Source organism: Helianthus annuus, chromosome 15 (assembly GCF_002127325.2).
Source record: "Helianthus annuus cultivar XRQ/B chromosome 15, HanXRQr2.0-SUNRISE, whole genome shotgun sequence".
NCBI classification, from domain to species: Eukaryota; Viridiplantae; Streptophyta; class Magnoliopsida; order Asterales; family Asteraceae; genus Helianthus; species Helianthus annuus.
In genome coordinates this window covers 4,323,107-4,339,722 of record NC_035447.2, presented here as the reverse complement: position 1 = coordinate 4,339,722, position 16,616 = coordinate 4,323,107, and the positions used below count along the sequence as shown (strand labels likewise).

Here is a 16,616-nt window from a genome sequence, read left to right as displayed (position 1 = left end):
TTTCAAAATCCCACAAAACTCTCTCTCTCTCACATATCATCGAAAGAAAAGCAGAGGAGGCCATCGATCCTTAAACAAAAAACGAACCCTAAATCGATCCTCGCCATCTGCCTCCCACCGCCACCACCACCTCTCGTCGTCGCCATTCCATCCTATCGACATCAAACAGAAGCACTGTTCAGGTTCGTCTTAAACCCTAGTGTAATCGTATATCGTATCAGTTTTGATTCTATGAGCAGTAAGTTTTCTTAATTGTTTGTTTTTTGGTTTCTGGTTTGTAGATCTTGAATGTCAATCGATTCTAGAAGAAATCAATCAAGCTGAAACCCCTGGGAGAAAATGTCGTATACATTAATTTATGTATCATTATATAATTCTCATGTATTTGTATCAATATATCAGGATCTATACCGATTACGATTACTGGGAGAAAATGTCGCTAATTATGAATCGATCTTATGAAAGAACAACTATCCACTTTTCATTCTCAGATACTTGGCTCGCAAACACAAGGTGTAATTTTGATCAGATTGGCTTAAGTAGTCTAATAATTAGGTTAATATTGCTTGACTGTATGATATGAGTGACAAATTGTTAATCTTTTTCTGATTGTTGATGCTCTGTTATGGGTAACTGCAGAATGATATCATGAAGAATCCTGCTTTTTAGATCACTGTTTCATGAGATGTGTGCAAAAGTAAGGGGTGGATCCGCTAGCGTCGAATAAAGGGTTTTGGGCCGAGCCGTTGGGAATTGGTGATTTCTATTATGAGCTTGGTAATGATCTTGTTTAAGATGTGAATCTTGTCATTTCACTGTCAAATTGAATTCTATACTGTGAGAATGCTTATTAAAACCTCTACGAGTAAGAACTGAAGAAGGCGAGTCAACTTAGTTGTCTGTTTTCATATGATTTTTTGAACTAGTTAGCACACCCTTATTTCCTGGGATGCAGGTGATGGTAATGATAAGAAAATGAAAAATGGCGTCTGAAACTACTTACCAGAAGCACTAGCTATAGAGGTACTGCTTCTAGCAAAAAAAAAAAAATTATAATGTCTTATTGTTTTATGTTGGGGTTGTTGCAAAGTAGTGGGTCTTCATGTGTATTGTTTATTCATTGATGTTGATGCAGAGGCCTCTTCTAGTACAGGAATATGTAAAGATGTTAAGGATATTCCAGATCTAAGTTGCCGATATTTCAAATTACCTTGACGTGTTATTGTGGAGACCTTAATGCCAAAATACCATAGTACCAAACAGTTTAGGACAATATTTGATATTTTTTTGCTAACATCTTAAACAGTGTCTTATTGTGACAAACATTGCAAGTTACTTTGCAATAGGGGTGTACACATGTGTATTTTGATTTTTCTCTGGTTTTACTGCGATGTACACATGTGTATTCTGATTTTTTGCTCTGGTTTTACTGTGATGTACACATGTGTATTCTGATTTTGCTCTGTTTTTAACGCGATGTACACATGTGTACTGCGTCTGTTTTTGTGATATCTCAGAATTTTTTGTGTATTGAATGTGTAAGGTTGTTGATGTACACTTGTGAATTATGCAAAGTATTAGTTGCTGATTTTTTTTGTGCTATTATAGGAGATGTCGTTAACGAGAAAAGTGGAGATGGAAGGTCGATAAGAAGGATTCACGTATGAGGTCGATAAAGAGGATTCACGTGTGAGGTCGATAAGGATGATTTCACATATGTTTGTTTGCTTGTTCGATAAGGATGATTCAGCATACAACGTGGCGAATAGTTGTAAAAGATTATGTTTTTTTTTTGTTTTTTCGATTATGTTGGGTTTATTGTTTTTACGAAGCTGGAATTTGTAATTATATGTTTTTTTGTTTGGTTTTGAAAACATTATGGAACTTGTAATTTGTTAAATACAAAATAGTTTTACAGGTATTGTTTCTATGTATGTATTATGTAGCTAATTACACATATGTACGATGTTGAGTACACATGTGTACTGTTCTTTTTATATCCAAGTACAAATGTGTATACCGTTGAAATATGAAGGTTACGTAGATCTTAAAAATCAAAATTTGAATTCTGGTGATAAAATCTAAAATAAAAATTAAAATCTGGTGATTTGTTGTTTGTTTTGATAATTATCTTATTAATAAAAAAATATAATGTGGATAATGAATTTAAAATAGGAAAGGTGTAACTTAATTCAATTATTAAAATAATGATTTAAATCTATTTTTTTATATAATTACAATCATACCCTTAACAACTAAAAAGGAAATCAATGGTCCAGATTAGTTCACGCAGTTCACGCTTGGGAGGTTGTTCACGCTGGAACCCTACCCTATATATATATATATATATATATATATATATATATATATATATATATATATATATATATGAGATAAATGGAACCTGGACGAAGAATTATAAATCAGCCCGACGACCTTTAAGATTTTTGAATTCATCAATTATGAATGTCGGCTGGATCAAGATAATTATATTTGATAGTTAATAATTTGGGTATTAAGTTTATTGTATGGTGGGTAATCTAGGGTTAAACAAATAAAAATAAGAGTTAAAATATATTTATCAAACTACCCATTATTTAGGAAAAATAGGGTGGCGATTCTATATAATTTTAAAATTTTCGGACGAAAAATCGGACCATATACACTTCTAACCGAAATATTGGGGTGGGCGGGTGCACCCCCGAGCATCCATGATCCTTCGCCCCTGCCCATTAGTGTTGCTAAAAAAAACTAGGAATTTAGGCCCATAAAATTTTAAAGCTTCATTTTTTGTTAATAGACTTGGGGACCAAATGCACTTATCCAGGCTTGTGATTTAATGTTTTACCGATTATACTAATGTTTATAATAACTAATTGTTTCTTACTTGACAAGAACTATTTCATATAGTTAAGAAAAAGACTAGTAAACCACAAGTTTATCAATCTATAGCGGTTCTAACGAGATTAACTACTTCGTCGAAAGTTCACTCTTTGACACTCGACATTCGACAAGTTAATTTAGGAAAAAGGTTTCGGTTAAACGCTAAATCTGAGATTACGTCATTTACAACAAAAGTTTAAACCAAAAACTCATATTTATTTGTTTTTCAAGCAACACTTGCAACATAATATTACTCGAACAACAATCAAGCGATAACGCCAGTAACCTAACACTGCAACTATGGGCCGGATAACACCATACACTCTACCGAAAAACTACAGTAGGCGGAAACTCATGATGGTGGTCGCGAGCACCGACCACCTTTTGACCATAAATTTCCGCATACCATAGCACAACTCTACATGACTACACTATATCATTTTATCAAACCTATAATCTCAAAGGCACGTGTAAAACGGTTCATCGATCCATTTTGGCAAAACGACCCCTGATTCTCGTCCTGCTTTCAGCTCGTACCTTTCGCGACTCGTATCTGATATGCTTATCGTACCTGTTATGACACCAAGAACAAAAGAAACGTTAATTAAGCTCGTATTTGCACACATAAGATTTGCAATCGACTTCTAGACGCTAAGAAAAGTTTCAAACTTTTGTTGGAAAAGAGTAGAATTTAGGACTGGAGAAGTGAAATTGTGTATGTTCGGATTTTTTTAAGCCTAAAAACACATTTTTATATTTTTTTTTAGATTTAGCAACACAAGTTTAAGTTAGAAGAACAACTTAACTTTTATTACTAATAGAGTTAATTGCCCGGATGGTCCCTGTGGTTTCACGTTTAGTCCCCACCTTTTGAAAATAGCAGGTATGCTCCCTATGGTTTGTTATTTTGTTACTCGGATAGTCCCCTGAGTAGACGTCACTTAGTTTGGAAATAGCAGGTATGCTCCCTATGGTTTGTCATTTTGGTACTCGGATAGTCCCCTGAGTAAATGTCAGGGGACTATCCGAGTAACAAATGACAAACCATAGGGAGCATACCTGCTATTTCCAAAAGGTGGGGACTAAACGTGAAAAAACGTGAAACCACAGGGATCATCCGGGCAATTAACTCTTACTAATATTAAGAACCAAATTACATTTTTTTATATCATAGGAACGAATGACCACTTTCAACCAGTAGCGGGTCATTTTTTGCTGATTTTTCGTAATTTGCTGCGTGACATCTTATTTGTCACTTTAGTTTATATGTTACATGGCGTTTAATGTAACATTTACTAATTATTTTAACGCGAAACTTGTAAAAAAACTAGATTTTTTTTTTTTTTTTTTTGTAAATTCACATACGCGTCATATGTGTCAAGATGACACAGTATTGAGTGCCACATCAGCAATTTACAAGTAAAATCGGAAATAAATAGTAAATTAGTTTATATTTTTCGTCTACTCTATAGTTGGTTGCTAAAATCACTAAAAAGGGTAAAGCTCATTTTTCTAAACATGTTTTGCCACTAAATATAACTATAATAATAAGGCAAATTAGAAATAAATAATCCCACCTAACTCAATTAGGCCAATAATAATCCCAAGTCAGTTATTGGCCGATAACAATCCGAACTGGTCAACTTTTTTTGTAAAATAGTCCGTCGTTAAAATAGCTTAACGGAGTTAAGTTTTTTTCCGAATTACAAACCGATGTTTTAGGGCTTTTGATCAGAACGAGGATACGAGTCGATTGATGTAAAACTTACCTCGAAATACTGCCCCAACCCACGAAAACGGTGCTTCAATTTAGGTGTTTAATCTTCCAATTAACAAAAATCAAGCCATTTCGAGCACAGTAATAATCATATCATCATTGAGTTAGGTGGGATTATTTATTTCCAATTCGCCTAATAATAATCATATCATCATTAATATTTGATAACAATATAATTTTCTTCAATAGAACAACGTAAAAGGTTTTTATGCAATTGAAAATAATTTAAACGACTTTAAACCCGTTTGACCCGTTTCTTTTTTTTTTACTTAAATCCCTTAGTTTAATGTGTTTGACCAATTAGACGTAATAATAAAAAATGTAATTACATTACAATTACCTTCTAGATTTCTTCTTCTCTTTGTATCTTGTGATCGCAGTCTCTCGCTCCTGGCTGTTAATTTCACGTACACCAACACCATGAAAGACCGGTATGTTCTCAGCAACGTTATGATGCGATTGGCCTCGATGATCTACATTAGCGTGGCTTGTACTTTGAATATTATCAAAATTTCCGTCGGGAACTATGCAGTTTGCTTCAGTGGTATGTTCAACCAAATGATCGGAAAAAAAATCCACACTTCCAGCATCGGAACTATCTAGGCACCATTGAAATGTATTAGCCTGTAAATACAAAAACACAGTCACCATCGAGCCGTCGGACTAGAGTCCCGAATGACATTAACTCAAAGATGCAAAACGGCCGGTTCAAGCGAGCCACTATAGCGACGAATGACCATCAAAAATCCATTTAACATTCTTCTTAAATAGCCTTTTTGAATTTAATTATTATTTAATCCAGTTTAGAAAATAACAAGGATATTGATAATAGAGTTAAATGCCATTTTAGTCCCTGTGGTTTGGGCCATTTTGTCAGTTTAGTCCAAAGGTTTCATTTTTCGTCTGTGGGTCCAAAAAGGTTTCACCATTACCATTTTAGTCCACTGGGTTAACTTTATCCATTTTTTCTGTTAACGAGAAGGACAATTCGGTCATTTTATATGTAATTTTGTTAACTAGAAAGGCGATTCAGCCATATAAAATGGCCGAATTGCCCTTCTCGTTAACAGAAATGATGGATGAAGTTAACTCAGTAGACTAAAATGGCAACAGTGAAACCTTTTTGGACCCACAGGCTAAAAATGAAACCTTTGGACTAAACTGCCAAAATGGACCAAACGACAGGGACTAAAATGACATTTAACGCTTGATAATAATAATAATTAATTAATAATATTTATATATGTGAATGAATAGGGTTATAATAAATTTTATAATTTTATATACTTTTAGCTAAACTTTACAAACTTTTATTAAAACTTCTTATGAACTTCCATACGTTTTGTCGATTCTAGGTAAATTTCAATGTAATGTTTTGAGTTAAAGGTGTATTTTACAATTATTATTCACAATCTATTTACAGAGTATAGCAAATTATTTATATTATTAGCAACAAAATTAAAGTAATTATCACGAACTTAAGTGTATTATACTTGGCAAAAAGCACGAGTCAGGTGGGTTGGGTAACGGGTCAAAACATGTAAATTTCAAGATTTGATTAGGTTTGTCCGCCAACTATTTTTTGTCCATTTTTGTGAATTTCGTAATTAATTAACAATGAAGATGAGAGATCATACCTCAAATGACGTATTTGCATTCTCTTCTGACTTTTGTTCAAATCCTGAACTCCTACCTTCGAGTTGGAAGTTTTGTGCGGGCAGAAACTCGCTTATTGGTTTAATCATGTCTTGACTACCATCAACATTTGTTTCGGATTTCGCTAATTCACGAAGTTGGCGTATAAGTTCATCTTTATATGTTCCAAATGCAGCATTTCTGTTCTGATTTCAACAGAAAAAGCCTAAACAAAGTTAACAACAGAGAAAAACAACAAATGGGATCTTAATAACAATAAGAAATACACAAAAATCATCATCATCATACTCAGTAAATCCCACCAATAGCAAAGCTAACGTAGGGTCTGAGGAGGGTAGATGTAGACAACCTTACCTCTACCCCGTAGGAATAGAGAGGCTGCTTCCAGTGAGACCCCCGGCTCGATTGTAGTTTTGTATCAAGCCTTGGACCTAAGACACATAACACTCAACAATCGGGACAGAGACTGATTGGTGCATGTAGCCCTGTGTCTTTCAGCTAACAATCAACATCACCACATGATGCATGATTAACCATCCGCCGCTTTTAACGTTATTTTCACGAAATTAGTAAAATAACGTTAAAGTTAGTACCATTTCACGAAAAGCAGTCTAATTTTAGAAACCACATACAAAAAATGTATGTTCTTAAAAAGTTATTTTCTTTACGAAAAGTAGTCTAATTTTAAAATCCGCTTTAGACAAGCAAAACAGTTGCGCCGCGCCGCACTACTATCATGTTATGATCAAGCATAGCAAAAAACACAAAATAACTCAAACCCAATTTTTTTAAACGATAAATTTGGATCACTGACGAACCACTCGAGGAGCAGAGATCGCAACAACAAACCCAACAAACAAACAAACAAACAAACCAAAACATCAATAACTTGACAAACAAGTTACCTTAGGCAAAGGAGGAACACCCATAGCTTGATAATTATGTTCCACCCCACTATTCACAATCAAATCATCAAGCCTTACAAAACCCGGACTCTCCCAAACCAAACTATCCGAAAACCCCAAACCCAAACCCGACCCGCCCAATTCAAATCCTTCTTCTCCCCACTTTTTCCCCAAATCCTCAAACCCAAAAATCCCCATCAAATCATTCACACTCGGACACCCACTAAACCCCTCTAACGGTCTCCGATCATGCGAACCCGAACCCAAACCCAAATCCGGACCCGAATCTGGACCCGAATTCGGTTTATTATGTTTTTCCCAATCGCAATTGTGGCAGTTTACGACGGCGTCGGTGGAACAGAGGATCACCGCCGGTGATGAATCGCAACTGTCGCAGAGTGAAGAAACAGTGATCTAATTAAGGTATTAATTAGGTGGGTTTATGTTCCTTTCATAGAGGTTAATCTTCTTTTAGGTATTTGAGCTCCGACTGGTTACTCAACCTGCAAAACAGAACACCGTTACTCGTTAAGAGGGGAATGTGGGGGTTTCCCTCTTAACCGGGCTCCGGCGTGAGAATAAGCGATTGCTTTGAGAGTAATTAAGTAGTAAAGAGTGAGAGCCAAGAGAATAGAATGAATAACCTGAGGGATGAAGTTCTCTATTTATAGCCAGAGTGGTGTAAGAGGTTGTGGGCTGATGGGCCTTGGGCCAGAAACGGACAACGAATATGCTCTTTGCCTCGCTGGCCTCGACTGCTTAGTGGCTTCTAGATGCTCGTCGGTGCTGGCGCACCTTGATTTGAGCCACGTGTCATTGTTGTCGGCCTTGTTGTCCCTTCTGTCATCAGCAGACAAGTGGAGATCGTGGGACAGTTGTCCCCGTCTCTTGATTGGTGCCACGTAGGCGTCCTTGTGTACTTATCGTCAGAAGATCGTGGCGCACGATTGAACAGAGCCTGCTGGACGTTCATTGGCTCTTTTTCCTGCCACTCGTACCCTGTGTACCTCTGTAGGTAACAGCGCGTCTTCTTATGGAGATGATTTTGCTTGGTGGCGACTAACCCGCGCGGGGCTAGTGTGTTCACTTATACCATTGTTTTCATGCTAAGTGTTGCTATCTGACTTCATTATGTGCTCTTCCTCGCGCGGGGCTAAGTCATAATGTGACGTAAGCTGCGCGAGGCTGTTATTATCAAGTTGTTATGCTAAGGAGTATGGTCTCACGTGCAACCTGTTATGAGGTTTGCGCGACTTTTTGGGACCATACCCCTTCAAGTCCCCCCAGTCCAGTGCTGCACCATGCGCAACGCAAGTGGTTGGAGCTCTGGACTTGATAAAAATAAGAGAAGGGGAAGTTGTCCTTTTAGTCTTGACTTGTAAGGCGCATGTAGGAAACTGTGGTTTTCGATGCGCAGGTACTAGGCAGTTGTCGAGTGATATCTTGTTTGTCCTTTTAATCGCGCGAGGTGTTAGTAGTTTACGTATATCTGGCGCGATTCTTGTGACTTCTGCATGAAGTTACTTGCACGGTTTATGGCGGGAAACTTCGAAATTTGAACCTCTGACAGGTTGGTGAGATAAGTCGCTGAGAGCGACGCTTGAGTTGACCCCTGGCACGGATGTCATCATGCCGCCTGCGGCGGTTGCACTTCATGTCAGGAGAGTGGATGCCACGCGCGCGTGGTAACCGTCGTCCCTGCTTTTCCGCTTGACGTGGCAACCTCTCGTTGGTTGCCCCTGCGGCGAGTGCGGCACGGTTACCCATCGCATTAAATGCGATGGGTATATATATCCGAAGAGAAAGGTGAGAGATTCACTTTCTCTTCGTTTCTTCTCCCTTTTTCTCTTTGAGTCTTCATATTGTTCTTCATCTTCTTCAAACTTTCTTCAAATCTTCAAACTTTCTTCAAATCTTCAAACTTTCTTCAAGTTTTTTCCAGCTTTTTCTTGAAATATGAGTGAAGAACATCAAGAAGCTCCTGTTAGTGAGGAGGGGCCAGTCCCAGTCCTGAGATGGGACTTAGGTTTATTCGAACAGATCGTTCGAAGTTTTAGGTTTCCACCGGAGTGGGATGCCCGGTACCCTGCTCAGGGTCAGACCGCGGCTGATGCCCCACCCGGTTACATTACTTTGTTCGAAGACTTCTTCCTTCAAGGAAACTTCCGGCTGCCGGCGACTAACTTCTTTGGTAGCATATTGTCCTACTACAAGTTTCATATTTCGCAGTTAAGCCCACCTGGGATGGTGAGGGTGAGGCACTTTGAGTTCTTGTGTCAATCTCACGGCATTGAGCCGACGGTGAATAAGTTTCGTGTCTTCTATCAACTGCAAAGAACAATGGGGTTCTTTTCTTTTGCTAGCCGTGGTACGGCTAAGAAGATTTTGTTGAATCCTCCCAAGAGTTTCCACGACTGGAAACCCAAGTTCTTCTTCATCCGGGAGGAAGTCTTGCCAATAGCTATGCCGTTTAGGGAATGGACCGAGGTTATACCAAAGGAGGACCTTCCTATACCGAAGTCTGCTCAGTGGTATCAGCAGCTTACCGCAACCCCTAACCGGGTATTTGGGGAGAATGTTCTGGTTGCTGCCAAGATGAGTGACCAGTGGTCACCTAGTAGCAGGGAACTCCCGGTCTTGAAGATCGGGGATCAAGGTTAGATACTTTCCCCCTTTTTGTTTTGTTTCCGAGTACATTCACTTAACTGGTTTCTTATACTTTGTTTTTGTTGTGTAGAGACGCAACTCTATCAGGCTGCCTTCCCAGCCTTTGGTGGCTCCATGGGCGTTCGCCCTCTGCGCGATGATGAGGAAGGCTGGTATGACCAGATAAAGGGGAACTTCATGTTTCCTCCTGCTGACGCCTTCGCCTCGCCGCCGGATGCAACTGAAGGTGCGCAATATCCTAAACCTCGTCCATTGCGCTCTGTGACTTCTGCTGGGAAAGAGACTTTCTATCTTTCCAGCGAGGAGTCAGTAGGGTCTTCGAATGGCGAGTTAAGTTCGTTGCCTAAAATCTTTGCAGGTGTGTTGCGCGATCTGGGGGTTGACCCAGAGGAGAAGAAGAAGAAACCTTCGAAGAAGAAAAAGAAGGCGGATGTTGAAGTGACCAGCAAGGGTCCTGGCGCCAGTCGCGCAACTACTGCTGCTGTCAAAGGTACGCTTCGCCTCCGGCAACGTGACTTAGACGATTACGTGATAATCAGTGACTCTTATGAAGGTTTATCATATGCAGCTATGGGAAAGACTGGCGCTGGTGGGTCAAAGGGCTCTGGGAGCGCGGGTTCTCGTAACCCGGATGCTGATGCAACTCCATCTCAACCTGAGGATGAAGAAGAAGAGGAAGAAGAGACTGCCCCGTTGATTGGAAGAAAGAGGGGTAGAAGCGAGGCGACAACTGGTATGGCCTCTGCGCCTGTTTCAGTTGTTATTCCCGTTGTTGGGAAGAAGAGCAAGTTGCGCTCGTTATACCAGTTTTCTCCTGGTATGCTCTTATCTCCCTTCTTTATAATTTAACCTCTTTTTGCTCAAGTGCGTTTGCTTTATTCTTGTAGAGATCAAGAAGAAGACCCCTGAAAAGGGGGTTAAGTTTGTTGAACCCAGCACGAAAAGACCTAAGGTTGCCACTGAACCTTCCGATTCTGCTGCGCTTGATGCTGCGAAAACTGCTGAAGCGCAGCGAAAGGCAGAAGAGGATCGGAGGAAAGAAGAGAGTAGGATTGCAGCGCAGAAGAAGGCTGAAGAGCGAAAGCGCAAAGAAGAGGAAGAGAAAAAGAGGAAGGAGGAGGAGGAGAGAAAGCTGGAGGCGGAGAGGAAGAGGAAAGCGGAAGAGGAGAGAAAGCTGAGGGAGGAGGCGGATAGGCAGAGGAAGGCGGAAGAGGCGAGGAAAGAAAGAGCTGCCGATCAGTCTTCTGTTCAAGGGCAGTCTGGTGTCCCAAAACCTCCCCCTGCTGCGCCGATTGTTACCTCTAAGGGGTTAGGGCGCTATGTGTCTAGTGGTGCAAGCTCTGGAGGAGCTGGGGGCTATAACCCCAATGTGATAGGTGCGAAGGATACCGTCGGGGACATATATTATAAAACTTATACTGAAGAGGAACGTGGTGATGCTCCTCATCAAGCCCCTTGGAGCTTAAGGCAGAAGGATACGTTTGTTGAATTTGGTCCTTCTCGCGATTGGTACTTGAACCAATTCACTCCTGGCGAAGTTAACCGTCAAAAGGCGAAGCCGCATGAAATGTTGTATCGCACTTACATTCTTGCCGAGGCCAACGCTCGATCTGCTAACCATCAGATAGTTCGTGAATGGCGAACAATGGTCAGAGAGCGCGCCGACTGGGAGGCTTACCGAGAACGTGTGCTAAAACGTGTTGGTGAATTTGAGAAGGCTAAGGCCACATTTGATGAGGAGAAAGCCAAGTTTGAGGCTGATAGGAAAGCTGAAGAGTGGGGTCGCGAGGGCCTGCAAAAGAAACTTCATAATGTGGAAGAGCAACTGGCCAAGGAGAAGGCCGAGTTCAAGCGTATATGCGCTCAAGACAACGAGCGTACTTATGCTCTACGCCAGAAGATCGTTGGTCTTGAGGCTACAGTTGCGGACTTGACCTCAAAGGTGGAGGAAGCGCAGGGTGAAAAAACTGCCAAGCAGCAGATGGAGGTTAGTTCTACTGATTCCCGCTCTTCTTTTTTGTTTACGAGGTTTCTCTAAGTCAATTCTCAAGGTGTTTGTCAATTTTTAGGTTGAGCTGACTGAAGCCAAGGTGCAATTGTCTAACAAGGACAAGGATCTCCATGCCAAGGACGTTGAGATAGCGGAACTCAAGCGTCGCTTGAATGAGCAAATCGACAGATGCGAGTCTTTGGAGATTGACCTTGAGGCTGAGAAGGTCAAGGCCACCGATGCTGAGGAGGCGCGTGCTGTCAGCACTGCGGCGCTCAACGTGGCTCAGACAAATTATTCTGAGGCCCAAGGCATTGTGGACACGCTTGTTTCTGAAGCAGAATGGATGCGCACTCGGGGAATAGTGCTGGTAAGTCCCTTTTGCCTTACCTTTTTCTTTAACATGTTGAAGAGTCTATTCTTAATGCTCCTCTTTTGATGAAGGTTGCCAACTCCATCCTGAACGCCGGCGAGCTAGATCGCGCTGTTGCTGCTCTTACGGATGCGGCGCGTGCGGTTGGTCATCGAGGAGGTTACCTGGAGTGTGCTGATCACGTTGAGCGAATGCTGGGACAAGAATTCGATACAAGTCATTGCTCAGTGACGGAACAAGCTGATGCTGCGCTGGCCGGTGCTGAGAACTCATATGACAACCTCTCCTTGCCCATCATGGACTTGGTTGTTAGTGCCTTAAAAAAGGATGATTGGTGTCAGCGCCTCAAGGCGATCCTTGATCCACCGATTACTGTTGAATCATCTGATGAGGAAGCAGCTGGTGATGATGGCGGAGGTGATGACGATGGCGACGATGGTGAAGGGAACGAAGATGATGATGGTGAGAAGAAAGAAGACAAATAGAGTAGGTTGTTAGTTTGTTGATAGGCGTTTGTGCCTTTGTTTCTGACTTGATTGTAAGTGATGCGCTTTTGCGCAGTTTTAATGACAATGAAATGCCTTCGTTTTTTCTGTTGCAATTATTGCATTGCTGTAAAAACTTAGGTTAAATTAGCTCGAATAAATGGAAGCGTTATCTAAGTATAAGGTGGCCACCCGGTCTCGCGCTTTGTTTGCGGAGGACCTTGGAGGTGGTTTTGAACCATCTCAAAATGCTGGAGTGTTTTCGCGCTAATCAGAAGTTTAACATGCATTTGTAACGAAAAAACAATGTTATAGAACATGTCGTATGTTTTCATTCAAATCAGAAGTTGGCTCTTAGGCCTTCATACATATTTGCCAATGGCTCGTAGCCGGCGTGGCGAAATTGAAAAATGGCGCGAGGCCGAAAAGGTTACATATAGCATTTGCGCAATTGTTGCGCATTCCAAGTTCTTGGTAAGATGTGGCCATCTAAGGTGCGCAATTTGTAGGCCCCTTTGCCTAGGACCTCATGAATCAGATATGGGCCTTCCCATTTAGGTGCCAATTTCCCTGGGCGTTCCGCATTTGACGCTTCGTTGTCGCGAAAGACGTACTCCCCTGGATTGAAGGTACAAATGCGAACCCTTGTGTTGTAGTACCTTTCCAGCTGGGTTTTGTATTTGGCCTCTCTGATTCTTGCGATTTCGCGCCGTTCTTCTAACAAGTCTAAGTCTAGACGCCTTTCTGCTTCATTGTCAACCGTGTTGACCGTGGTCATTCGCGGCGAGGGCAAGCCAATCTCTGCCGGGATTACCGCCTCTGAGCCATAGACTAGGCTGAAAGGGGTCTCGCCGGTACTTGTCTTTGGCATGGTCCGATGAGCCCATAAAATGCTTGGGAGCTCATCGACCCATCCGCGCCGCCTTGTTCCTAATCTGGCCTTTATCCCTTCGACGATGCATTTGTTCACACTTTCCACTTGTCCGTTGCCTTGTGGGTGCGCAACGGAGGTGAAAGTGTGTTCAATGTTCATCTCCTTCATCCAGTTCTTAAGATCGTCTGACGCGAAGTTGGTGCCGTTGTCTGTCACGATCTTGAGCGGGAGGCCGAATCTGCATATGATGTGCTCCCATATGAACTTGCGCACAATCATGGCTGTGGTGGATGCAAGGGCTTTGGCTTCTACCCACTTCGTGAAGTAGTCGACAGCTACTATGATGAACTTTACGGCGCCGGGGGCATCCGGGAAGGGTCCTACCATGTCAATTCCCCATTGCTGAAAGGGCCATGCGGTGGACACGGGGATAAGATCATTTTTAGGCCGCAACGTTTTTGGAGCGTGCCTCTGGCAAGAGTCACACTTGCGGATCTCCTTCATTGCGTCAACATGCATACCCGGCCAGTAGTAACCGGCGCTCATGATCTTCGCGACGACCATCCTTGGTCCGGAGTGGATGCCGCAAATCCCTTCGTGGATTTCCCTTATCAAATAATTCGCGTCCTGGGGGTCCACACAGCGCAGTAGTGGTCCCAAGAAGGATTTTCGGTACAAGATACCGTTGTTCATTTCGTACTGTAGGGCTTTGTTTTGGATCTTTCTTGCTTCCGCTTTGTTCTCAGGAAGCACCCCCTCTCGCAAGTATTGGATGATAGGGGTCATCCATGATGTCTGCCCTGTTTCGATTACGTTAACTTGGCGCAGTAAAACCGATGGGTTCTTGAGTACCTCTATCCTTACATCCTTGGCTAGATGTTGAAAGGAGGTCGAGGCGAGCTTGCTCAGGGCATCTGCGGGCTTGTTTTCTGAGCGATTGATATGTATGACTTCGTGGGTTTTGAATTGTTGGAGCAATTCTTTCGCTTGTTCCAGATATAAAGCCATGACTTCACCCTTCGCGTCGTATATGCCATTTACTTGACTGGCTATCAGGAGTGAATCCACATGTGCGCGCAAGTTTTTTGCTCCCATCTTGATGGCGAGGCGTAAGCCTGCCAGAAAAGCCTCATACTCAGCTTCATTGTTGGTGTTTTTGAAGTCGAGCTTAATGGCGTAAGTAAACTCGTGCTTTTCTGGGCTCACTAGACGTAAACCTGCTCCCGCGCCATCTTCATTTGATGCCCCGTCAGTGTAAAGCATCCAGATCTCCTCTGTTGTGTTTTCCTTGGGAGTCTCTATCATCTCGCACTCCTTGATTTTATCGGCCGGCACTTCTGTGATGAAGTCGGCGAGGACCTGCCCCTTAATGGCTGGGCGCGGCCTATACAAGATGTTATGGCCGCCCAGTTCAATGGCCCATTTTGCCAATCTGCCTGATGTCTCAGGCTTCTGAAGTATAGTGCCAATGTGGAAATTGGTAAGCACAGTTATCACATGGCCTGTGAAGTATCGGCGCAATCTTCGGGAGGCGTGTAGTAGCGCAAGAACCAGCTTTTCCATTGTGGAATATCTTGTTTCTGGGTCTGTGAGTATCCTGCTGACGTAATAGATCGGGGTTTGCACGCCGTTCCTGTCTACCAACAATACTGACCCTACTGCCTTATCCGAGGAGGACAAGTACAGCACAAGGGGCTCTTTTTCAAACGGTGCCGTCAGCGTAGGGAGTTCGATCAGACACGCTTTCATTTGTTGAAAAGCTGTTTCAGCTTCCGGGGTCCATTTGAACTCTTGCTTCTTCACACAATTGCGCAACGTGCTAATGAAGGGATACGACTTTGCGGCGTGATTGGAAAGAAATCGATTTAGCGCGGCCAGCCGGCCGGCTAGTCGTTGCATTTCCTTGATGTTTCTTGGCGAGGGCATTCGTTCTATAGCTTGTACCTTCTCTGGGTTCACCTTGAAACCGCCGTTTGTGACAATGAAGCCCAGAAACTTTCCTTCTTCCATGCCAAAGGAACACTTGGCTGGATTTAGTTTCATATTTACGCTGCGCAATGAGTTGAACGTTTTTTCGATGTCTTTTAACATTTGGTCCTCTTCGGGACTTTTCACCACTAGATCATCGATGTAAACCTCAATGTGCTTTCCGATGTCACCTGCGAAGGTTTTGTCCATCAAGCGTTGATAGGTCGCGCCTGCATTCTTTAAACCAAAAGGCATTTTGGTGTAGCAGAATATTCCAAGATCAGTCCTGAAGGCTGTCTTGTCTTCATCTTCTAGCTTCATCTGCACTTGATGGTATCCTTTATAGCAATCCAGAAAGCACTTCCATCGGTACGGCGCGAGGGAATCGATTTTTTTATCGATCTCAGGCAAGGAATAGCAATCCTTTGGGCACGCCTTGTTGAGATCAGTGTAATCTACGCACATGCGCCATCCGCCATTTGATTTCTCGACCATCACAGGGTTCGCCACCCAACTCTGATATCTTACTTCCCGCAAGATCCCGGCTTTAAGCAGCTCGCATACTGTCACACCCCGAATTTCCACGTGTCACCGGTGGGCCCGGTGTGGGGTACAGTGACGTAGTTGGCATCGTCATAGACAATCAACACAATATAATAATGCACAGCGGAAGCAGAATAGATACATTTCAACTTTAATTAAAATGACATAATAATATCATAAGTAGTTGAAACGGATCCACAGGCGGATCAATAAAATAAGATAAAAATAGTTCAACAGATATTTGTCGTCCAAGCTTGCGAGACTATAGTGGACGCTCTTTAGGAAACAGCCAGCCTATTTCGTATAGTACCTGCACTTAACCTTTTGGGAAAAATACGTCAGTTTACACTGGTAAATACAAATCGACTGACTCATTTTGAAAATGATTGAAAATTTATTTAAATGCACAAGGCATAAATATTTTTATTAACTTGGGATAATTATATAATATAAACTTGTGAACGAATTACATGCACTTATATCTCTGGTGGCCCG

General features: G+C 42.1%; 2 protein-coding genes across 2 annotated transcripts; one reads left to right on the top strand and one right to left on the bottom strand.

The window, feature by feature from the left end:
- Positions 1-3,072: 3,072 nt before the first annotated feature.
- LOC110913163 (zinc finger protein CONSTANS-LIKE 5) lies at positions 3,073-6,666 on the bottom strand. The gene is made up of 4 exons (XM_035984096.1): positions 6,619-6,666; positions 6,298-6,501; positions 5,001-5,284; positions 3,073-3,454 (listed from the first exon to the last, which is right to left on the bottom strand). The coding sequence occupies exons 2-4, from the start codon at positions 6,403-6,405 to the stop codon at positions 3,364-3,366; spliced, it is 483 nt and encodes a 160-aa protein (XP_035839989.1). The 5' UTR covers positions 6,406-6,501; positions 6,619-6,666; the 3' UTR covers positions 3,073-3,363.
- A 1,931-nt stretch (positions 6,667-8,597) lies between these two features.
- Positions 8,598-13,040, top strand: LOC110913164. The gene is made up of 7 exons (XM_035983967.1): positions 8,598-9,877; positions 9,959-10,114; positions 10,247-10,378; positions 10,457-10,705; positions 10,776-11,875; positions 11,958-12,248; positions 12,323-13,040. The coding sequence occupies exons 1-7, from the start codon at positions 9,178-9,180 to the stop codon at positions 12,734-12,736; spliced, it is 3,042 nt and encodes a 1,013-aa protein (XP_035839860.1). The 5' UTR covers positions 8,598-9,177; the 3' UTR covers positions 12,737-13,040.
- The last annotated feature ends 3,576 nt before the right edge of the window (positions 13,041-16,616 follow it).

Coding starts and splice junctions, on each gene's coding strand:
- LOC110913164 (XM_035983967.1), top strand. CDS start 9,178: ATGAGTGAAGAACATCAAGAAGCTCCTGTTAGTGAGGAGGGGCCAGTC. Junction 11,876..11,957: donor CTGCCAAGCAGCAGATGGAG/GTTAGTTCTACT, acceptor GTCAATTTTTAG/GTTGAGCTGACTGAAGCCAA. Junction 12,249..12,322: donor GCACTCGGGGAATAGTGCTG/GTAAGTCCCTTT, acceptor CTTTTGATGAAG/GTTGCCAACTCCATCCTGAA.
- LOC110913163 (XM_035984096.1), bottom strand. CDS start 6,405: ATGATTAAACCAATAAGCGAGTTTCTGCCCGCACAAAACTTCCAACTC. Junction 5,285..6,297: donor ATGCAAATACGTCATTTGAG/GTATGATCTCTC, acceptor TTGTATTTACAG/GCTAATACATTTCAATGGTG. Junction 3,455..5,000: donor GAGAAGAAGAAATCTAGAAG/GTAATTGTAATG, acceptor GTGTCATAACAG/GTACGATAAGCATATCAGAT.